Source organism: Oncorhynchus tshawytscha, linkage group LG05, assembly GCF_018296145.1.
Source record: "Oncorhynchus tshawytscha isolate Ot180627B linkage group LG05, Otsh_v2.0, whole genome shotgun sequence".
Taxonomy (NCBI): Eukaryota; Metazoa; Chordata; class Actinopteri; order Salmoniformes; family Salmonidae; genus Oncorhynchus; species Oncorhynchus tshawytscha.
This window is the reverse complement of record NC_056433.1, coordinates 57204700-57229718: the sequence shown is the minus strand read 5'-3', so window position 1 is coordinate 57229718 and position 25019 is coordinate 57204700. Positions and strand designations below refer to the sequence as shown.

The 25019-nt window shown below is 42.4% G+C and overlaps 1 protein-coding gene across 1 annotated transcript; it reads right to left on the bottom strand.

Moving 5' to 3' along the window:
* Positions 1-13345: 13345 nt before the first annotated feature.
* Positions 13346-23715, bottom strand: rexo1 (REX1, RNA exonuclease 1 homolog). Its single transcript, XM_024421512.2, has 16 exons — positions 23379-23715; positions 20908-22895; positions 20588-20689; positions 20278-20494; positions 19800-19957; positions 19569-19706; positions 19269-19392; positions 18940-19065; positions 18694-18831; positions 18485-18598; positions 16340-16413; positions 15995-16105; positions 15760-15875; positions 15507-15645; positions 14703-14823; positions 13346-14599 (listed from the first exon to the last, which is right to left on the bottom strand). The coding sequence occupies exons 1-16, from the start codon at positions 23563-23565 to the stop codon at positions 14511-14513; spliced, it is 3942 nt and encodes a 1313-aa protein (XP_024277280.1). The 5' UTR covers positions 23566-23715; the 3' UTR covers positions 13346-14510.
* Positions 23716-25019: the final 1304 nt, after the last annotated feature.

The window sequence follows — 25019 nt, the reverse complement described above, 5'->3', positions numbered from 1 at the left end:
TGCTTGGGGTCATTTTCCATTTGGATGACCCATTTGCGACCAAGCTTTAACTTCCTGACTGATGTCTAGAGATGTTGTTTCAATATGGGGTGGCAGGGTAGCCTAGTGGTTAGAGCGGTGGACTAGTAACCGAAAGGTTGCAAGTTCAAACCCCTGAGCTGACGAGGTACAAATCTGTAGTTCTACCCCTGAACAGGCAGTTAACCCACTGTTCCTAGGCTGTCATTGAAAATAAGAATTTGTTCTTAACTGGCTTGCCTGGTTAAAAAAAAATATCCACATAATTGTCCTTCCTCATGATGCCATCTATTTTGTGAAGTGCATCAGTCCCTCCTGCAGCAAGGCACCCCCACAACATAATCCTGCCACCCCCGTGCTTCATGGTTGGGATGGTGTTCTTCGGCTTGCAAGCCTCACCCTTTTCCCTCCAAACATAACAATGGTCATTATGGCCAAACAGTTCTATTTTTTGTTTCATCAGACCAGAGGAGATTTCTCCAAAAGTATGATCTTTGTCCCCATGTGCAGTTGCAAACCGTAGTCTAGCTTTTTATGGTGTTTTTGGAGCAGTGACTTCTTCTTTGCTGAGTGGCCTTTCAGGTTATGTCGATATAGGACTCATTTTACTGTGGATATAGATACTTTTGTACCTGTTTCCTCCAGAATCTTCACAAGGTCCTTTGCTGTTGTTCTGGAATTGATTTGTACTTTTCGCACCAAAGTACGTTCATCTCTAGGAGACTGAACGCATCTCTAGGAGACAGAACGCGTCTCCTTCCTGAGAGGTACGACGGCTGCGTGGTCCCATGGTTTTTATATTTGCGTACTATTTTTTGTACAGATGAACGTGGTACCTTCAGGCATTTGGAAATTGCTCCCAAGGATGAACTAGACTTGTGGAGATCTACAATTATTTTTCTGAGGTCTTGGTTGATTTATTTTTATTTTACCATGATGTCAAGCAAAGAGGCACTGAGTTTGAAGGTAGGCCTTGAAATACATCCACAGGTACACCTCCAATTGACTCAAATTATGTCAATTAACCTATCAGAAGCTTCTAAAGCCATGACATCATTTTTTGGAATTTTCCAAGCTGTATAAAGGCACAGTCAATTTAGTGTATGTAAACTTCTGACCCACTGGGATTGTTATACAGTGAATTATATGTGAAATAATCTGTCTGTAAACAATTGTTGGAAAAATGATTTTACCTGAATAGATTTCTCAGACCTCTTGGCTGGTTCCCTCACTATCAATCACGTTTCTGTTCTAATTTCTGCTGAATATTTTCAGTGACCCACATAGTCAGTCTCAGAGGTCACATAATCCCTTTTTTATGAGCTCCACTACCCTATCTTGCTTATAGCCTATCATGCACTACACAAAATATTACATCCTTATCTGCCTAAAAAGGTTGTCGTGAACAAATGCACATATTCTGTGTAGATAAGCATTTCAATTTGACTGAAAATGTAAATGTTTTGTTCATACTTGTACACCATCCAGATTCCTAAAATATGTGAAATCTTTTCTATTTTCTTACCCTTTGCTTTTCTCTGTTCTTGGCTGTCAAGCTATATTAGTGTCTGATAAAAAATAAGTCATTTAGAACAGGCTCTGTAGGCCAGCCCCTGAACCCCACTAAAAGCTCCAGGATTAGGTCCCAGAGGCCTTTGTCTCCTCAGCCCGCAGGATTAGGGGAGATTTACTGCTAAGAAAAAAAGTAGTTATTTCATGGCACTTTCATGATGAAACCTGGCCAAAGCCGTGTTGGCTGGGGGGATTAAAGGCACACAAAGACTCTGGTTGTGTGCCACCCCCTCCCCATAGCCACCACCCTAACTCACTGTCCCCCTGGAAACCTTCCCCTCCACAGGCACACCTCCTCCCCTTGTCACCACCACCACTTCCCAGGCACCACCACAGCACTGTGGTTCCACTCTAGATTAGTGATGCCCTTACTGATTCCTCCCACTGTTCCAAGTCATTAAAAGTGCTCCTCACTGATTGCTTTGTTTGTCTTAAACCCCACACACCACCCACTAAGTAGTAGGACGATAGAACTTGAAGAATACACAGTACTGATGTCCAATGACATTTGCGTCTCTAAGCAATGACTCAAAATTCATAACTTGAGACTGGATTCATCATGATTCATTATGATACACATGCTTACTTATTTTCAATACAGTTGAGATTATTATTTCAGCAAATAACCTGGATTACTGCAAATAAATTACTGACTTGCAGTTTAAAAGGGCTTAAGGGAGTTATACTCTTCCTGGTGGATCCACTTACACATGCACAGATTACTAGCACTAAAAGACAAAGGTTATCTTTAGTAAGTCACATCACAATGGTCTCACCATCAAGCAGGTAAGTCTTTGGCAGCTGAAATTAGGGTTAATAACTGTAGTGGATAGACATGGTATTACTGGGAATTTGGAAGACTAATTGGGTCGAAAAATAGTTGGAAGGGTGAAAAATGTCTTCACTGACAAAACATTCAAACGTTTTCCTGTTGCATGGAATGTTGCATGGAATGTTGCATGGAATGTTGCATGGAATGTTGCATGCAAAGAAAGTATTATATATATACATTTTTTTTAAAGTAAAATTGTGTGGAAAAGGTCATAAGAAATGATTGTGTTGTAAAAGCAAAATGTTTACTTTAATATGTTCATGGTAATCTTATCAAAAGAAGACAGAGCAAGTTCATACTCCTGATATCAGACACATTGGAGCAGGAACAGTTTAAAGAACAAAAAACTATCCATTTATACAATGTTTCTTTTATCTTGCCCATTCACTGAATTGTGTTTTAATATTCCTCAGATTGGTAAAAACTACAGGGGAGCCAGAGAGGGCGGAGGGGGCAGGTTTTGTCTTCTAAAAGTGTTTTTGTTCATGTCTCCTGTTTAACAGATGTTTCAGTTGGAGAGCAGCAGTCAGAGCACCCCCTAAAGCACCGCTTTCTCCTTTTCCCTGTCTTTAATTACTTATCAATAGTGGACATTTGTATTGACAAGCACCTGTCAAGAGGCAAGCTTTGTAGTTGTCAGTTATCTGTGGGAGAGCTGCTCAAAGGAGAGGCCCCTTGGACACCAACTGGATCGATCGGCACGCAAACACAATACAGAGGCTTTCAGGCCTGCCTTGTCAGGGCTGTGGCATGAGGACCAGAGGAGAGCGGGGAAGGGGCTAAAGACTTCTTCATTGGAGGAAATCGATGGGGCCGGCTGCCCTTTGACCCATAGGGGACAGGAATAGCGAGCGGCGGGTCAGTAGCCCTTCTTAAGCCCCAGTGAGTGTTAGGATCACGCTGTGAGCCCTGACACTAGCTATGACACACACACACAGCTTAGACTGACAATGACCTCACGTACACACCTAATAATGGAGCTATAGTGGCATCTGTGTTGTCCCTGTAACATAGGATTACTGCTTTAGAATAGAACTTGACTAAAACTTATGTGGAGTAATACTGAATGCTCAGGACATAGAACCAGAACAGCATATCTTGATGCCAATGCAAAGTTTTGCAAACCTCTGCGGACTGATTCCTACCAGTTGCTCTCAAATAGTTCAACCAGCTTCTAACCAATCTATCATTCTCATCTAATAGATCTAGAGTTGCGCATTGAGATCTCTGAAACTCATTGATTTTGGTAAACTGGGCACTAGTAATTCCATTCTTATGAAGCCTAGAGACATTAACTTCATATGATCTCCACCCAAACCCTAGGGAGCTTTGCCAGAGGCAGCTCATCTGGCAGATCAATATGAGAGACTGAATAAAGAACAGTCACTTAGTGGGGCAGCATGAGTCTGAGTTAATGACCGAGAGCGGGACAAGCGGCTGCTAGGCCGTCTGGGGGGTCAAGGGCAGCAACGGAGGGCCGGCTAGAGGCTGGCTAGGACCAAAGAGAGCACACAAGTGACCTTTTAAATGGACTCGCCTATTATGGCCCATAATCCAAACTCTCAACAAAGGCTTCAGTCAACTTGCAAGCAGCCGCTATGATTCATTCAGATTTGGAAAGAGAATTTAAATTATATTTTTCAGTTTCTGTGCACAAGTCATTTCACTGTATGGTACAATTCAAATTGCTATATTTTTGTTCAATATGAAATTCTAATTCACAAAAGCTTGACCCCTTTTCAGTCTTCAGCACCAACACAAATATGCTGCCGTCACGATATGGGCAATTCCACAGTAACCGAGTGATGCTGAGACTCAGATTTTTCACTTGTATGCCAAACAAACATTTGTTTTGCAAAGTTAAACAAACCATACAACTCTATGCACAAGGACTAGTAATGACAGTACAAACAGCACAAACTGTCATTTTGTCACCAAATTTTGCATCTGCACTTTTTTTGAAGTGAACGTGTTTTTGTCAAATCTTATGGAAATGGTTCAAAGTAGTTCTGGTGCATAGAGTTGTATGGTTTGTTAAACTTTGCAATCACTGTTTTATGTTTGGCATACATTTTAAAGTGAAAGATCAGAGTCTCAGCATCATTCCATTACTGTGGAATTGCCCATTATGTTCTTGATGCACAGTACAACTGGCATAATACAGGAATATGTTATACGAAGTAACATTTTTATAGATAAATGGAAACCTAACCAAGGTTGATGAAATGTTTAAAACCAGTAAGAGTGAGAGGGATGTGGTCAGTGTTTTACCTTGAGGGCAAAGCCAGCTTTATCCCAGCATGGGGTAATGTGTGTGCTCCGTTAAGCGGTCGCCAACAAACAACCCCCAGCAGTCAAAGGTGATCAGAGAGCACGCACTGATCGATTTTGATAATGAAGAAGACCTCTAAGCTGCTTCGCCCCACATGCTCAATTCGCTGCCACACTCAAACACTAGGAATCTCCTCCCTGTCACTAGAACATTGTGTGGTTATTGATCTGTGCTAACTGGGTCTTTAATACCTGGGGTCTAGAAGATCTCTGGCCTGAGTTGGGGAAATGCATGCTGACACGTGACGGGAGAAGCTCAATAGGCAAACATGCAGAGCCTGGTGAAAAAGAAAGGATGGGCCTCTCCATTTAGCATTTCTGTCCCGTTTTGTATCCCACACAATCATCTGCTAAGAAAAGGAGACTTAATACCAGCGCACCTGCCGTAAGGGTATACACAAAAGGAAGAGACTTTTACTGTACAGTGCCTTCAGAAAGTATTCACACCCTGTGACCTTTTCCACATTTTGTTGTGTTACAGCCCAAATGTTTTATTAACTGAATTAAGAGATTGTGTCACTGGCCTACACACAACAACCCCATCACGTCAAAGAGGAATTATATTTAGATTTTTTTTTTTTTTTTAAATTAATAAAAAATTAAACGCTGAAATGTCTCAAGTCAATAAGTACTCAAGCCCTTTATTATGGCAAGCCTAAATATGTTAAAGTCAAATACAGTTGAAGTTGGAAGTTTACGTACACTTAGGTTGGAGTCATTAAAACATGTTTTTCAACCACTCCACAAAAGTTTTGTTAACAAACTATAGTATTAGCAAGTCGGTTAGGACATCTACTTTGTGCACAAGTCATTTTTCCAACAATTGTTTACAGACAGATTTTACTTATAATTCACTCTATCACAATTCGAGTGGGGCAGAAGTTTACATACACTAAGATGACTGTGCCTTTAAACAGCTTAGAAAATTCCAGAAAAAGATGTTATGGCTTTGGAAGCTTCTGATAGGCTAATTGACATAATTTGAGTCAATTGGAGGTGTACCTGTGGATGTATTTGAAGGCCTACTTTCAAACTCAGTGCCTCTTTGCTTGACATCATGGGAAAATCAAAAGAAAACAGCCAAGACCTAAGAAAAAAATTGTAGACCTCCACAAGTCTGGTTCATCCTTGGGAGCAATTTCCAAACGCCTGAAGGTACAAAAAGTGCAAATCAATCCCAGAACAACAGCAAAGGATCTTGTGAAGATGCTGGAGGAAACCGGTACAAAAGTATCAATATCCACAGTAAAACGAGTCCTATATTGTCATAACCTGAAAGGCCGCTCACAGCAAGTAAGAAACCGCTACTCCAAAACCACCATAAAAAAAGCCAGACTACGGTTTGCAACTGCACATGGGAACAAAGATTGTACTTTTTGGAGAAATGTCCTCAGGTCTGATGAAGCAAAAATAGAACTGTTTGGCCATAATGACCATCATTATGTTTGGAGGAAAAAGGGTGAGGCTTGCAAGCCGAAGAACACCATCCCAACCGGGAAGCACGGGGGTGGCAGCATCATGTTGTGGGGTTGGTTTGCTGCAGGAGGAACTGGTGCACTTCACAAAATAGATGGCATCATGAGGAAAGAAAATGATGTGGATATATTGAAGCAACATCTCACGACATCAGTCAGGAAGTTTGGTTGTAAATGGGTCTTCCAAATGGACAATGACCCCAAGCATACTTGCAAAGTTGGGGCAAAATGGCTTAAGGACAACAAAGTCAAGGTATTGGAGTGGCCATCACAAAGCCCTGACCTCAATCCCATAGAACATTTGTGGGCAGAACGGAACAAGCCTGTGCGAGCAAGGAGGCCTACAAACCTGACTCAGTTACACCAGCTCTGTCAGGAGGAATGGGCCGAAATTCACCCAACTTATTGTGGGAAGCTTGTGGAAGGCTACCCAGAACGTTTGACCCAAGTTAAACAATTTAAAGGCAATGCTACCAAATACCAACTTCTGACCGACTGGGAATGTGATGAAAGACATAAAAGCTGAAATAAGTCATTCTCTCAACTATTATTCTGACATTTCACATTCTTAAAATAAAGTGGTGATCCTAACTGACCTAAGACAGGGAAGTTTTTACTTTGATTAAATGTCAGGAATTGTGAAAAACGTAGTTTAAATGTATTTGGCTAAGGTGTATGTAAACTTCTGACTTCAACTTTAAGTTGCATGGACTCACTCTGTGTGCAATAATAGTGTTTAACATGACTAGCTGATCTCTGTACCCCACACATAACTGTCTGTAAGGTATCCCAGTTGAGCAGTGAATTTCAAACGCAGATTCAACTACATAGTCCAGGGAGGTTTGCCAATGCCTCACAAAGAAGGGCACCTATGGGTAGATGGGAAAAAAGAAATAAAAGCAGACCTTGAATATCCCTTTGAGCATGGTGAAGTTATTATACTTTGGATGGTGTATCAATACACCCAGTCACTACAAAGATACAGGTGTCCTTCCTAACTCAGTTGCTGGAGAGGAAGGACACCATTCAGTGATTTCACCATTAGACCAATGGTGACTAAATCAAATCAAATTTATTTATATAGCCCTTCGTACATCAACTGATATCTCAAAGTGCTGTACAGAAACCCAGCCTAAAACCCCAAACAGCAAGCAGTGCAGGTGTAGAAGCACAGTGGCTAGGAAAAACTCTCTAGAAAGGCCAAAACCTAGGAAGAAACCTAGAGAGGAACCAGGCTATGTGGGATGACCAGTCCTCTTCTGGATGTGCTGGGTGGAGATTATAACAGAACATGGCCAAGATGTTCAAATGTTCATAAATTACCAGCATGGTCAAATAATAATAATCACAGGCAGAACAGTTGAAACTGGAGCAGCAGCACGGCCAGGTGGACTGGGGACAGCAAGGAGTCATCATGTCAGGTAGTCCTGAGGCATGGTCCTAGGGCTCAGGTCCTCCGAGAGAGAGAAAGAAAGAGAGAATTAGAGAGAGCATACTTAAATTCACACAGGACACTGGATAGGACAGGAGAAGTACTCCAGATATAACAAACTGACCCTAGCCCCCGACACATAAACTACTGCAGCATAAATACTGGAGGCTGAGACAGGAGGGGTCAGGAGACACTGTGGCCCCATCCAATGACACCCCCGGACAGGGCCAAACAGGAAGGATATAACCCCACCCACTTTGCCAAAGCACAGCCCCCACACCACTAGAGGGATATCTTCAACCACCAACTTACCATCCTAGGACAAGGCCGAGTATAGCCCACAAAGATTTTCGCCACGGCACAACCCAAGGGGGAGCGCCAACCCAGACAGGAAGATCACATCAGTGACTCAACTCACTCAAGTGACGCATCCCTCCTAGGGACGGTATGAAAGAGCCCTAGTAAGCCAGTGACTCAGCCCCTGTAATAGGGTTAGAGGCAGAGAATCCCAGTGGAAAGAGGGGAACCGGCCAGGCAGAGACAGCAAGGAAGCCAGTGTAGGGAGGCTAGCAACTGGAGTAATATGATCACATTTTTTGGTTCTAGTCAGGATTCTAGCAGCCGTATTTAGCACTAACTGAAGTTTATTTAGTGCTTTATCCGGGTAGCTGGAAAGTAGAGCATTGCAGTAGTCTAACATAGAAGTGCCAAAAGCATGGATGAATTTTTTTGCATCATTTTTGGACAGAAAGTTTCTGATTTTTGCAATGTTACGTAGATGGAAAAAAGCTGTCCTTGAAATAGTCTTGATATGTTCTTCAAAAGAGAGATCAGGGTCCAGAGTAACGCCGAGGTCCTTCACAGTTTTATTTGAGACGACTGTACAAACATTAAGATTAATTGTCAGATTCAACAGAAGCTCTCTTTGTTTCTTGGGACCTAGAACAAGCATCTCTGTTTTGTCCGAGTTTAAAAGTAGAAAGTTTGCAGCCATCCACTTCCTTATGTCTGAAACACATGCTTCTAGCCTATGCTGCTCTGTACCATCACTCATTCATATATCCTTATGTACATATTCTTTATCCCCTAACACTATGTATGACAGTATTTTTTTTTGGAATTGTTAGTTAGATTACTTGCTCGTTATTACTGCATTGTCGGAACTAGAAGCACAAGCATTTCGCTACACTCGCATTAACATCTGCTAACCATGTGTATGTGACAAATAAAATTTGATTTGATTTGATTTGATAGCGAGGGCAATTTTGGGGCTTCAACATGTTTCATTGAAATGTACAGCTGTGTGTCATCCGCATAGCAGTGAAAGTTAACATTGTGTTTTTGAATGACATCCCCAAGAGGTAAAATATATAGTGAAAACAATAGTGGTCCTAAAACGGAACCTTGAGGAACACTGAAATTTACAGTTGATTTGTCAGAGGACAAACCATTCACAGAGACAAACTGTCACAGAGACAAACTTTCGTATACATTGTTTGTCTTCAGGAAGGCAGTGAGTTGCTGTGCAACAGCCTTTTCTACAATTTTTGAGAGGAATGGAAGATTCGATATAGGCCCGATAGTTTTTTTTTTTTCTGGGTCAAGGTTTGGCTTTTTCAAGAGAGGCTTTATTACTGCCACTTTTAGTGAGTTTGGTACACATCCGGTGGATAGAGAGCCGTTTATTATGTTCAACATAGGAGGGCCAAGCACAGGAAGCAGCTCTTTCAGTAGTTTAGTTGGAATAGGGTCCAGTATTCAACTTGAAGGTTTAGAGACCATGATTATTTTCAGCATTGTGTCAAGAGATATAGAACTAAAACACTTGAGTGTCTCTCTTGATCCTAGGTCCTGGCAGAGTTGTGCAGACTCAGGACAACTGAGCTTTGAAGGAATACTGAGCTTTGAAGGAATAGCTTTGCGACAGTATCAAAAAGGAAATTCGGATTGTTCTTATTTTCCTCAATTAAGTTGGAAAAATTGGATGATCGAGCAGCAGTAAGGACTCTTCGATACTGCACAGTACTGTCTTTCCAAGCTAGTCGGAAGACTTCCAGTTTGGTGTGGCACCATTTCCGTTCCAATTTTCTGGAAGCTTGCTTCAGAGCTCGGGTATTTTCTGTATACCAGGGAGCTAGTTTCTTATGAGAAATGTTTTTAGTTTTTAGGGGTGCAACTGCATCTACAGTATTGCACAAGGTTAAATTGAGTTCCTCAGTTAGGTGGTTAACTGATTTTTGTCCTCTGGCGTCCTTGGGTAGACAGAGGGAGTCTGGAAGGACATCAAGGAATCTTTGTGTTGTCTGTGAATTTATAGCACGACTTTTGATGTTCCTTGGTTGGGGTCTGAGCAGATTATTTGTTGCAATTGCAAACGTAATAAAATGGTGGTCCGATAGTCCAGGATTATAAGGAAAAACATTAAGATCCACAACATTTATTCCATGGGACAAAACTAGGTCCAGAGTATGACTGTGACAGTGAGTAGGTCCAGAGACATGTTGGACAAAACCCACTGAGTCGATGATGGCTCCGAAAGCCTTTTGGAGTGGGTCTGTGGACTTTTCCATGTGAATATTAAAGTCACCAAAGATTAGAATATTATCTGCTATGACTACAAGGTCCGATAGGAATTCAGGGAACTCAGTGAGGAACGCTGTATATGGCCCAGGATGCCTGTTAACAGTAGCCATAAAAAGTGATTGAGTAGGCTGCATAGATTTCATGACTAGAAGCTCAAAAGACGAAAACGTCTTTTTTTTTGTAAATGGAAATTTGCTATCGTAAATGTTAGCAACACCTCCGCCTTTGCGGGATGCACGGGGTATATGGTCACTAGTGTAGCCAGGAGGTGAGGCCTCATTTAACACAGTGAATTCATCAGGCTTAAGCCATGTTTCAGTCAGGCCAATCACATCAAGATTATGATCAGTGATTAGTTCATTGACTATAATTGCCTTTGAAGTAAGGGATCTAACATTAAGTAGCCCTATTTTGAGATGTAAGGTATCGTGATCTCTTTCAATAATGACAGGAATGGAGGAGGTCTTTATCCTAGTGAGATTGCTATGGCGAACACTGCCATGTTTAGTTTTGCCCAACCTAGGTTGAGGCACAGACACGGTCTCAATGGTGATAGCTGAGCTGACTACACTGACTGTGCTAGTGGCAGACTCCACTATGCTGGCAGGCTGGCTAACAGGCTGCTGCCTGGCCTGCACCCTATTTAATTGTGGAGCTAGAGGAGTTAGAGCCCTGTCTATGTTGGTAGATAAGATGAGAGCACCCCTCCAGCTAGGATGGAGTCCGTCACTCCTCAGCAGGTCAGGCTTGGTCCTGTTTGTGGGTGAGTCCCAGAAAGAGGGCCAATTATCTACAAATTCTATCTTTTGTAAATAAGTTACAGAGTTGAATGGCTGTGATAGGAGAAAACTGAGGATGGATCAACATTGTAGTTACTCCACAATACTAACCTAAATGACAGAGTGAAAAGCAGGAAGCCTGTACAGAATAAATAATATTCCAAAACATGCATCCTGTTTGCAATAAGGAACTAAAACTGACAAAGAAATTAACTTTATGTCCTGAGTACTAAGTGTTATGTTTGCGGCAAATCCATCACATCACTCTTCATATTTTCAAGCATGTTGGTGGCTGCATCATGTTATGGGTATGCTTGTCATCGGCAAGGACTAGGGAGTTTTTTTATGATAAAAATGAATGGAATAGAGCTAAGCGCAAGCAAAATCCTAGAGAATAACCTGGTTCAGTCTGCTTTCCAACAGACACTGGGATACAAAGTCATATTTCAGCAGGACAATAACCTAAAACACAAAGCCAAATATACAGTTGAAGTCAGAAGTTTACATACACCTTAGCCAAATACATTTAAACTCAGTTTTTCACAATTCCTGACATTTAATCCCAGTAGAAATTCCCTGTTTTAGGTCAGTTAGGATCACCACTTTATTTTAAGAATGTGAAATGTCAGAATAATAGTTGAGAGAATGACTTATTTCAGCTTTTATGTCTTTCATCACATTCCCAGTGGGTCAGAAGTTTACATACATTCAATTAGTATTTGGTAGCATTGCCTTTAAATTGTTTAACTTGGGTCAAATGTTTTAGGTAGCCTTCCACAAGCATCCCACAATAAGTTGGGTGAATGTTGGCCCACTCCTCCTGAAACAATTTATCAGTTCTGCCCACACATTTTCTATAGGGTTGAAGTGGTCATTATGGTCAAACAGTTTTATTTTTGTTTCATCAGTCCAGAGGATATTTCTCCAAAAGGTATGATCTTTGTCCACATGTGCAGTTGCAAACCGTAGTCTGTCTTTTTATGGCGGTTTTGGAACAGTGGCTTCTTCCTTGCTGAGTGGCCTTTCAGGTTATGTTGAAATAGGACTCGTGTTATTGTGGATATAGATACTTTTGTACCTGTTTCCTCCAGCATTTTCACAAGGTCCTTTGCTGTTATTCTGGGATTGATTTGCACTTCTCGCACCAAAGTCTGTTCATCTCTAGGAGACTGAACACGTCTCTTTCCTGAGCGGTATGACAGCTGTGTGGTCCCATGGTGTTTATACTTGCATAATATTGTTTGTACAGATGAACGTGGTACCTTCAGGCATTTGGAAATTGCTCCCAAGGATGAACCAGACTTGTGGAGATCTACAAAAAAAAATCTGTGGTCTTGGCTGATTCATTTGGATTTTTCCATGATGTCAAGCAAAGAGGCAGTGAGTTTGAAGGTAGGCCTTGAAATACATCTACACCTCCAATTGACTCAAATTATGTCAATTAGCCTATCAGAAGCTTCTAAAGCCATGACATCATTTTCTGGAATATTCCAAGCTGTTTAAAGGCACAGTCAATTTAGTGTATGCAAACTTCTGACTCACTGGAATTGTGATACAGTGAATTAAGTGAAATCTGTCTGTAAACAATCGTTGGAAAACTTACATGTTGTAACTTGTGTCATGCACAACGTAGATGTCTTAACCGACTTGCCAAAACTATAGTTTGTTAACAAAAAGATTGTGGAGTGGTTGAAAAATGAGTTTTAATGACTCCAACCTAAGTGTATGTAAACTTCCAACTTCAACTGTAGACTGGAGTTACTTACCAAGAGGACATTGAATGTTCCTGGGTGGCCTAGTTAGTTTTGACTTAACTCTGCTTGAAAATCTATGACAAGACTTGAAAATTGCTGTCTAGCAATGATCAACAACCTTGAGCTTGAATAATATAAAAAATAATGTGCAAATATTGTACAATCCAGGTGTGCAAAGCTCTTAGAAACGTACCCAGAAAGACTCACATCGCTGCCAAAGGTGATTCTAAACTCAGGAGGTTGAATACTTATCTAATCAAGATATAGAGTTCAATTGTTTTTATTTAATTTTTTTATTTATTTTTTACAAATGATTAGAATATTTCTTCCACTTTGACAGAGTATTTTGTGTAGATTGTTGACAAAATGTTTTACAATTAAATCCATTTTAACCCCACTCTAACACAACAAAACGTGGGGAAAGTCAAGGGGTGCGGATATTTTCTTAAGGCACTGTATATGCACAGGATAGGCACTAATATTTAAGTAAACCACCTACATTTGGGCAACTATACACAATGTTTATTACGCTTTGACATTGGCAACAAAAATAAATTACATAAACCAGATCTTTTCAATCTTTTTAATAGAAAATAATAAACAAAAAAAAAAAATACAAAAAGAAACAACTTACAGCATATTTACAGCACCAGTTTTTACCCTCATATGTTATACCATATTTAACACAAAATTATAGCCTTTAGCTACTATAAACAATTTGATATCTGTCTGCATTGAATAACTAATTGTTGCATAATGTGGACATAGTTTTCTACATACCCTGGGAGTAATAGGTTCTATCTGTGTGGCTATAAAAATAGCCCAAGTTCACTTTCATGCAGTGCACAGGACACAAAGATAGATAGTGAGATTTGATGGTCAAGCTATTCAACACAATAACTCTAATCAACCATACCAGGACAATTTCAGACACATAAATATTTCTGTTTTGGGGTCTGACTGTCATGATTAATCAAGTTTGAGAGCCGACAAAATACTAAGAGATCGACCACATTTCATCTAACAGCACAGATGTGGTACAAACTAAGTGCAAACCCCAACACCAAGTGCATGTGTGGTGGCACCGTTCCATGTCTGAGAATAACCATGTTTAGACAACGATGTAGCAAGTTCCTCAGTACCAAGTCTTCAGTACTGTATTCATTCAACACAGATGAGGTACTTTAGCCCAATAGGAGAAGAGAGCATTTCTATAGTGCAAGTTGGGCCAAGGATGCAGCTCAGCAGCAATAGAATTTTATCCTTATTCACATAACAATAACAATGTGAACAAGAACCCCCCAGTCTTTCAGAGTTAGATCACCAGAGGAGAAGAATACATACCAACAAAAACTGGTGACAATCATGATCATGGATTTTCTAAATAAAACAGGAACAGTAAATGAAAACACTGTTGATTTCTGCCTTTTACCAACTCACTCTATCGAGGGCTCTGGCTCTGCTGGCACTCCAACAATGTACTCCAGCAGCACCTGTCCACTATGGCCTACCTGACCAGGCAACACAGTGACTTGGCCATCCCTGCAGATCTCTTTAGAGGAGCCCATTCTCAGCCTTCTGCTCCCTGTCACTGCTAAGGTCCCACCACAGTATAACTCAAGTGCTGTGCTGTTGGCCTCTCAGACAGACAGTTCTCTCCAGGGCCCTCAGCTCCCCTTCTCTCCCCCTCCCTGTCCGTCTCTCTACAGCGGTCCGGTTAGAGGGGAGCAGAAGTCATCTCTTCACCTTGGCGTCTTCTCGGATCTTCCATATCATGAGCTCCATACAGGCGCAGGCGTCCTCACTGGAGTCATGACCTTCAACTGAAACCAGAGGGAAATGGCCTACTAGTGATTTGTTGACATGTGACCAATGTATATCATACAGAGGAACAATAAACAGTGTAATGAGGGTTTAGCTGCTCACCGCTGTCCTGTATGATGCGTTTGAGGTGGTCTGCCATGAGGTTCCTCAGGGCCCTCTTGTATGGCAAGCCCAGGCGATGGGGAAACACAATGGCTGTGTCTACTACAGTGCTGTGTATGACCTACAAAGACCGCATGAGATACAGAGTGAGGGCCATTACACAGACACACCTACCTACGTCGTACTATAGTTGTGAGGATTGATTCCCATTCAAAATCCTATTTTCCCTAACCTAATCCCTAAACAGCCTTTTTTTGTATTCTACCCCTTTTCGTGATATCCAATTGCGATCTTGTCTCATCACTGCAACTCTCCAATGGGCTCGGGAGACGCGAAAGTCAAGTCATGCTTCCTCCGAAACATGACCCGCCAAACAACACTTCTTAACACTCGCCCGCTTAACCCGGAAGCCGGCCGCACCAATGTGTCGGAGGAAACACTGTTCAACTGGCAACCGAAGTCAGCCTGCAGATGCCCGGCCCTCCAAGTAAAGCACCACCAGCCAACCCCTCCCGTAACCAGGACGATGCTGGGCCAATTCAGCGCCGCCCTATGGGACTCCCGGTCACAGCCGGTTGTGACACAGTCCGGGATCGAACACGGGTCTGTAGTGACGCCTCTCGGGAGACCCCACTAAAATAGCCTTTCTACAACTGAGGACCGTCAAAATGTCCAAACTTCTCTGAATTTTTGTTGGTTTTCTATTCGTGTGAGGACTTCTGGAACTCACACGAATAGTATAGTAAAACACACACACGTAATGACCAGAGGGCAATCAGATTAGGGGAGTGTGTGCGTGTGTACCTTGAGGGCAAAGAGGTCACTCTCCAGGCTGTGTCCTATGAGGATGGACTCAGTGCTGAACATGTTGAGGATCACAGCCTGCACGTCTCTCAGGGTGATGGTCGCATTCTCCAGGTCCTCCTCTGTTACACCCGAAAACCTGCGCAAACCATGATGAAAACTTATATATTTGTCCTAGCGTGTGTATGCGCATATGCTAGATATTGTATATCTCCACACTCAAGATTGAAAACTGTTATTCTCGATCCCTTACCGTGTGTTGTAGTCAACCACTTTGCTTTCGGGTTTGACAAATGTGTCATAGATGACTTTCAGCTCAGAGTTGATAACAGTCACCCTGGTCAGCTCCAGACCCTGCTTTGTGTAACACTATTACCAAGGAGAAAGAGAGCGACAAAGACAACACATTATATAAGGTATTCAGATGCCCTCTCAGCACTCATACAGCTAATTGTGCCCAAAGAAAAGCAGTGCAGCAGCAAGCTCACCATCTCACAGTCCAGGGCGTAGACTCCACCGTTGCCGTCTGGGGGCAGCTGTTTCTCAAAGGTCTGAACATAGCCGTCCAATGATTCTTTGCGTCCGTCCTGAACGTGTTGCTGTGGACAGACAGGAGGCAAGGTGAAAAATCAAATGGCAGGTATTAGTTGATTCTTAAAATGTAACGCAAACAGAGAAACTATTGTGCTTTGAATGGAAGTCATCAACTTCAATAAGAACCAGTCACGATGTGCCTTGGACACCACTGCCCCCTTGTGTTCCCATTGTTTCTCAGTTCAAACTCAGTATTGACATTATTATTGATCACACAGCAGAACTGTTAGGTGTGTTACCTTAGACACAGAGCAGCCAGGAGAGCCCACAGTCCCTGAGCAGCAGCTGTAGTTGGTCTCCCAGCCTCCCGACACTGTTACCACAGACACACAGAAGCTCTTGCTAGTCCAACTCAAAATACGACACTACATTCAAATCCTAACATTCATTTTACAACATGCACAAATTCAATCACTGCAAAAGTTCATAGACAAATACAGTAAGCTCCAAAAGTATTGGGATAGTGACACCATTTAAGTTGTTCTGGCTCTGTACTCCAGCACTTTGGATTTGAAATGATACAATAACTATGATGTTAGCTCAGAATGTCAGCTTTAATTTGAGGGTATTTTTATCCATATCAGGTGAACCGCACTTTTTGTACATAGTCCCCCCCATTTAAGTTTGTTTTGGTTGTGTTACAGATATATTTGTGCCCAATAGAAATGAATGTTAAATAATGTGTCATTTTGGTGTCACTTTTATTGTAAATAAGAATACAATACAATAAACAGGGGAGGTTAGCATTTTTGGGGGGATATGATATTTGTGCGTCTAACTTTCTCACTCATTATCATTATTCATTCAGGATTATCTGTAATCATGGTAGCATCCATATGAATCTAGAAGTGTTTAGAAACCTATTATATTCTTATTTACAATAAAAGTGACTCCAAGATGACACAATACATTATTTACCATTCATTTCTATTGGGCACAAAATAATCTGAAACACAACCAAAACAAGTCACAAACTAGGAATATGGGACCAAATACTAAACTTGTGACCACTTTATTACACACAAGTGAATTTGTCCCAATACTTTTGGTCCCCTAAAAGGGGAGACTATGCACAAAAAGTGCTGTAATTTCTAAACAGTTCACCCGATATGGATGACAATACCCTCAAATTAAAGCTGCACTTTAACCCCAGTCATTGTTTCATTTCAAAGTGCTGAAGTACAGAGCCAAAAACCCCAAATTGCCACTAACCACATTTCCACCCAACTATTTCATGCGGATGAATTACCTGACGTTACAATCGTGCTGATGGAAACATGCAATGTCACAAAAAATGTATAAATTACCACAATTTGTTCATTCGATATGGTGGGATCTTTTTGGGTCTGTAAAATTAACTGTGAGGTGGAAACGCCTTTATTCGCAAATATTGAAATAATAACCATCATATCAAAGTCACACTATGACGACTCATCGGGAAAGCATGCAGTTTATTACAGATGAAATAAGTTATGATGAACTTCACAGGGTGGTGAAAGTGCACGGTGATGAGCTTGATGCTCAGTTACAATAAATATCAAGGGTCTTATTCTGGTGAAATGATCATCGATGCTTGGCTGCCGTTTGACAAATACAAATAATATCTCTCTCATCCATAATAATCTCATAATGTAGGTAGCCTACCCGCACTATCTGAGTGGGTACATTTGCTATATAATGCAACAGTTTATTTTTGACAAGACCATCAGTAAAGTTGAAAATGCGATGAAAACCCATTTAACTTTCATTTGGTTTATGGCAATTTAACGGGAAAAGTTACACTACATTACCAAAAGTATGTGGACAAGTGCTCGTCGAACATCTCATTCCAAAACCATGGGCATTAATATGGAGTTGGTCCCCCCTCTGCTGTTTTCCACTAGATGTTGGAACATTGCTGTGGGGACTTTCTTCCATTCAGCCACAAGAGCATTAGTGAGGTAAGGCACTGATGTTGGGTGATTAGGCCTGGCTCACAGTCGGTGTTCCAATTCATCCCGAAGGTGTTCGATGGGGTTGAGGTCATGTCTCTGTGCAGGCCAGTCAAGTTCTTCCACAACGATCGACAAACCATTTCTGTATGGACCTTGCTTTGTGCACACCTGTCAGCAACAGGTGTGGCTGAAATAGCCAAATCCACTCATTTGAAGGGGAGTCCACTTACTTTTGTATATATAGTGTATTTTTATGTGTACTACGTCGCCACGCACAGCCTTTTATCCGCAAAAAATCTGTTTGCTCGAAACATCTCTGGTGGGAAAATGCACATATTGTTTTATGCAGATTTTAGAATATTTGCATGAAAATCTGTTGGAAAGTGGATGAAAACCTAGCTAGTGTCCAAATACTTTTGAAACTCACTGTATACACACAGACAGACCTACCTTTATGTCTGCGCAGACGGCCCCAGTGATGATTACACTCCTCCTTGCGAACACAGTTGCCGTTGGCGTTGATCTTATACTCGGCCCCACATCGACAGCACACCTTGGCAAAAGCTTTGAACAAATCAAAAAATCTGTTAGTCTGGTAGAGAAGGATTTGATCCAACCAGACTGAGGAGGGTGTGTGTAGGTGCTTTATAGAGACTTACGGTCAACATTCTTCTTTTCCGGGACGTTGTGGACCACGGCTCGACCTGAGCGCTCAGGGTGTGGCCTGGGGTATCCATGCTCCTGCAGCTGCTCCTCCGTCATCAGATAGTCCCTCAGCTTCCTGTACAGCCTGACACCTGCAGCCATGCAGACAACACATAGCTAAAATACAAAGCCCTTCCTGCCTAATCAAACATCTACTGCCTGTAATACCAGCTCCAACCAGAGGAGGACTAGCTACTCACCACTGAGTTTCTCCTCCTGTTGCTTGCCAGTCCTGTTGATGGTGAAGCTGGTCTTGGCAGCGAGGCGTCCCCCCAGCACTTCCTCATGGGACTGGGCCTTCCTGTTCCCCACCACTGCAGGGCTCCCTGAAAGAAGACAAGCAGGCTGATTAGACTCTGATCTATGTCAGTTTGGTTCTTTTCACCTAACGGTAAAGGTTGCCATTTTTGGAGGGAGATTTTATCCTAGATCTGTGCAAAAGGGCAATGACTTACAGAAGCGCTGCAACTACACCAAACGCCATCTGTTTGTAATTGCTACATAGTTAATGTATGTGTCAGTGACATACTGGCAACGGGTGAGGTGGGGGAGCTGCTCTTGCTGCGTAGCTTCTTCAGTGTGTTGACTGCCACGTTGAGGTAGATGTTCTTACTGCTGCTCCGGTCATACACCACCTTCTCCTCCTCCAGGGCCTAGAGACACAGTCCACTGTTATAACTTCAACTCACATCAAATATTTTACAAACATAACTCATCCACCCTTTTCTAAAATGGGATACCACTAGCAGTGCCATGAGCACACATACTTAACAGTAGACATGGATAGATTAAATTATAAATCAGTTCAACCCTGTGTGGTCTCACATACCATTTGGAAGGCCAAGTCTTCAGAGGGGCAGAACTTCATACACTCATCTATAAAGTTGTTGAGGTATCGCTGGCGGACGTTGGTGGGCACTTTGGCTCCAAACTCAGTGGGAATCACTGGGCGCTTCATTGCAGAGCTCTGAGAAGAACATAAAAATAATGTCAACTAAATAGACACAAATGTCACGTTTTCATGATAATGTTCTGACATACTATAAATTCCTGACGTTACCTTCATTGTGGGAGTGTGTGCCACCCTCTTCTGTGCAATAGTGGTGGTGGTCTTTGACAAGATGCCCGCTGATGTCTGGGCCTTCACAGAGACACCACCTGGGAGAGTCCTGGTGGGCGACAACACTCTGCTGCCTGCTAGCTTTGCCTCGACAAGACCTGTAGTCATATAAAGAAAGGATTCTCAACAACACAGTCCTTAAATGACACTTTTCTGGTCTCATATTTTTGGGCTGTCGTAATGCATACAAACTCCGTGTTAGATCAGGGTTTCCCAAACTCGGTCCTGGGGCCCCTGTGTGCACGTTTTGGTTTTTGCCCTAGCACAACAAAGCTGATTCAAATAACCAACTCATCATCAAGCTTTGATTACTTGAATCAGGCAGGGGGGGCAGAACTGATTTTGGGAAAACCTGTGTTAGATGACATGACCATATATGGGGTGAAAGATAGGAAGGCCTTAGGCCAAGCATTCGTACCAGACTTGGAGGAGGATGGTAAGGGGGTGGGGCGGTGGGCTACTCTCTTCCTCTCCCCAGGGAAGGGGCTGAGGCTTGGCCTGGGTCTGGGTGTAGAGGCAGTCTTCACGGCTGCTGCAAGCTGAGAGGCCTGCTGCTGGGCAATCTGCATGCGCTGGTAACAGATCTCCTGGGCAGTCAGTCTCCTGTATGGCGGAGGCTTTGGTGTTGCCTCAGTCTGAAACACAGAATCCAGTTTGTATTCAATGAAAGGCTTTTTGTTACAGTGGTTACCATAGAGATGTGGGTAAATACCAGAGAACAAACTCACACTTCCTTTGGCGGAGAAATGTGAAACCCTCTTCTTCTGCCCAGGAAAGAGAGTAGTTTGATTGCTGTCTGTGGCATCCTCATCATCAGAATCTTTAGAGGGCTGGGAAGGGAGAGGAAAAACTGAGCAGATTTACATTTCACACAATATTTAATGAACAGAATGTTGGAAACAAACACATTACATTCAGTGCCATTCTAAAATGAGTTACACACATTTTTACTGACCTGTATGAACAGGATACACTGCAGTGAATGCTAACCTAAGGAAATATTGTACAAAACAACTTGTAATTAAGGGAGATGGCAATCTATGGGTACCTTGGCTTGCCTTCCCTTGTCCTCGGTCTTCACATCCTTGGATTCATTGAAGATCCGTAAGCACTCCTCCATTGGGTCTTCATCCAGGTCAAAGTCCATGTCCATCTGCAGACCGGAGTAGTCCACCCCACCACCATCCATGTCATCATAGTCTCTGTCATCCTCTGGACCAACGTCATCATCCTCTGAGGATGAGGGGGTGAGCTCTGAGGCATTCCTCTTATTCAAATGCCCCCTCTTGAAAGCAGCAGCTGACTTCCTCACAATTTTCTCCTCCTCGTCATCCTCCTCGCGTTTCTCCTCTGCACTCTCATCCCCAAACAGATCCACGTGACTCAGAGATCTTTGTTTCACCTTTCCTGTTTTGCCATCCAAGAAGCTTCTGCTGTTTTTCTTCACCTTGTCTTTACTGCTGTTAGAACTCCCTTTGCTAACTTTAATGGAGCCCCTTTCTCTTCCACTGTTGTCATGTTTACCATTCTTGTGTTCTTTAAACTTTGAAGAGTCCTTTTCCTTGTCTGAAGTCTTCAGTTTTTTACTATCCCCACCCCCCTTTTCTCTCTCACTCTTGCTTGACGCCCCTTTTACTTTGTCTGTCCTTAGCTTACTCTTTCCATCACTTCTCTTTTCTTCCTGTCCCTCCTTGCCTTTGTCTATGGATTTATCCTTTATCTTGCTTTTCTCCTCTTCTTTCTTTCCCTGATTCTTGCTGTCCTTCTTTGCAGTTTCGTGGCTTGATGTCTTTGAATCACTTATTTTCTTACCGTCCCCAGCTCCTTTTTCTTTACTACTACCACTCTTTTTACTGGACTCCTTTTCAGATTTATGCACCTTCTCTACTTTGATGCTCTTCATGTGGCTGGTTTTACCTGGCACTTTTTCAGTTTCTGGTTTGTCTTTTTGCCTTGCTACTTCCTGGTTCTCCGAGTCTTCCTGCTCTTTAGCCTCCCGACTCCTCTGTTGTTTCAGCCCACCTAGAGCTGTTTCAGTCCTCTCTCCTTTCCCTGGACCAAAGGCTTCCTCCACTGACCCACTGCTACTCTTCCTCCTCTGCAGACGGCTGAGAGAAGTGGGTCGATACTCTGTCCCAGAGCTCTCCTCATCAGACTCAGAGAAACTGGCAGTGTACTTCAGTGGGTCTGGTATCACCTGTCGAGGCTTCTTAGTGGTTGGCACATATTCCTCATCCGTTGACAGCTTTCCTGTCCCTGACATGTGAGGTCTTTTTTTCACTTCTCCCTTAGAAGCACCTGTCCTCTGGTCTTTCTTATCCTTGACAGCAATTTTAGCTGAATAGTTGGAGAGAGGGTCATATTCCATGTCTGTGGATGGTTTAGAATTATCCACTGTGTACTTGTTCTTGGAGAAGGCTGCATTATTGGAGTACTTAGGACTAGTAGGGGGAGAGGGTAGATGAGGAGATCGTGTTCGAGGAGCAGGCCTTTTCAAAGCTGTTTTGGTAACCGAGGTGGGCACATATTCCATGGAGCTGGCATGGTTGTCCTTGCTGTCAGAGTCCAAGGTGTACTTACTGGAGCGAGGGGTGGGATTATAATCAGCTGTTGTAGTCATCTGATAACTGCCTGGGTCATACGCCAAGTGGGATGCCACGGCCTGTGGTTTTGGCCAGTTAGCCATCACTTTGGGGGAACTGGCAGTAGGATCATATTCCTGGTCCCCAAATCGTGATGGTGGTTTTGGCACCAGCTTGGGGGAACTGGCAGTCGGGTCATATTTCTGGTCTCCAGTTTGTGAGAGTGGTTTCAGCAACACTTTAGGAGAACTGGCAGAAGGGTCATATTCCAGGTCCCCGATTTGTGAGAGCTTCTTCTTTTCCCGCTCCACCTCACTGCGTACCGCCTCGATGGCACGATTGACCAACTCAAGCTCGAGGGCACCCATGTCCACTGTTGCAGCAGCAGGCTCCCCATTCTGTTGCTCCTCTGGTCTTACTACCTCTGGGTTGAATGGGTCATAGCCACCTTGTTCTGAAGGAAGCCATTAGATACCAATTAGGATTAGCAAATTGTCAAGCATGTTCTATGGTAAACATAATCCACATTTTTAAGGTACTCAAACAGTTCAGTTGAATGTTATATTATGGTTTCAAATGCCATTGTCAACAAACCTGACTTGTCAAAACACGAAGAACCATTGAGTTCTACGGGTTAAGATAAGGACACCCCCTTACCTCACTCTGACTTTACTAGCTAACAGTTAACATGTACTAGCTAGCTAGTTAGCTAATGCAGCCATAACGAATTACACAGTATAGCTGATTGAGGATTTATTTAATGTACAATATGTGATGTTATCAACCCCTCAGTAAGGCGAAATATATTTTTTACATTTCACAATGGTTAAAATATTTAGCTAAACACTGTAGCTAACGTTATGCAGCCACTGCGACAAACACTGGATAGCTAGCTAACATAGTTAAGTTAGAGGAATACAAAATAAATGCAAATCACCCTTTTGTTTGGAGTAAAGTTCTTTTGATGTTCTAGTGTCATTTGAGCCATAAGACGCACGTCTATGTTTGCTGTGTCTGAAGTGGCAGTATGGTCTGTTGCACCCATATTTGCCGCTTTTCCCATTGCAGCTATCCGTGTAAAACGGGCAGTCAATTCCACGGAAGAAACCGGTGGATCTCAGCATAGTCTTCCTAGACCTCTCATACCCGCAGAATCGAGACTGACAATTTGGTGTAGTTCGTTTTTTAGTTGTAATAAATCGAGAGGAATCCACTTGTCACATAGCTAGGTACATGTAAAACAACAATACAGCATCCCTACGACGCCATGTTGGATGGCCAAAAAAAGCTATCGCGAGAAGCCCACGTCGCACATATAGACGTATATGAGAACACCAAGTACTTGCCTGTGGAAATTCAGGCCAAGGCAATGAGCACATGGGTGTAAGAAAGCTACCCACGGCATACTTGCGTTCATTTTCACCTTGAAAGTGTTAATTTGCCATATCATTGTATAAACGTGACTAAGGACTTACGAAAGTGACTGAACTTTAACAGCTCACCCTGATATCTCAGCCTTGCGGACAGGTAACGGCAATACTAGCTACCTCACGCTTGGTCTTGGAAGTCTGTCAGTGTGTACAATGAGTTGAGGCCCAGCAGTCAGGTCCAAGGTAGCCTAATGTGTTCAGTTTCCCTTCTGGCGTTCACAGGCAGCCAGATGCTGTTTTTTTCTTCACTAATTGGTCTATTGACCAATGAGATCTGAAAGAAACTGATGTGATCTGTTAAAAGACCTGTGTGTGTGTGTGTGTGTGGTGTGTGTGTGTTGTGTGTGTGTGTGGGGGTTCACGATTAAAGAAACCAGACAAGTTTATTTCACAAAAAGTTATTTTTTTCAGTCCTTATATGGTAATCAGAACAGCCGACATCTTGATGAGAAACTGCACTCGTCCTAATCAAACATGTAGGTAGGGCTATAAGAGAACGAAAAATGTGTTTACCAGAATTGCACTGATTTGAGATTGAATGTGGTAACATCTGTTTCAAACAAACTTTAAAATTCACACACACACACACACACACACACACACGCACACACCTCCATCACAAAATACACCCATTTTGAGTCTGATTATTTAATTTTGTTGCCAAAATTGTACTCAGAATTTTGGCAAAATGCGTTTTAACCTAATACGACGCCAATTAAGGATATGAGTCTATAAAATCAATAGAATCATAAACAAATAATGTCCCCGCTTTAGAAAAAAAAAGCCGACATAATGGGCATGCACGCAGTAACCCAACCATACCTTCCTGAGCTGAACCTCAAAATCACCGACTCGCATACGAGGCAAGCTCTGCCCTTTTATACGTTCTTCACCTGTTGCGCACAGCTGATCAATTAAACCAATCAATTATGCAAATTGTTGGGCTATGTAGACCTAATAATAATAAATTAGAATGTATGAAACTTTTATAGCGTTTTTCTATTACCAGTGCTGTGCTTAGGCTAATAACCCTCCTGCTGTGTTCCCGTCGAAATGGACCGATTTACAAGTTTTCTCTGAAAAATGTAGTTAATTTAATCTGATTGTCATAAGGTTCCATGAATTTGTCCACACAGGGCATCTGAACA

Coding starts and splice junctions, on each gene's coding strand:
- rexo1 (XM_024421512.2), bottom strand. CDS start 23,565: ATGCTGAGATCCACCGGTTTCTTCCGTGGAATTGACTGCCCGTTTTAC. Junction 18,832..18,939: donor ACAGGAGGAGAAACTCAGTG/GTGAGTAGCTAG, acceptor GCATGGCTGCAG/GTGTCAGGCTGTACAGGAAG. Junction 16,414..18,484: donor CCGTCTGCGCAGACATAAAG/GTAGGTCTGTCT, acceptor CTGTGGTAACAG/TGTCGGGAGGCTGGGAGACC.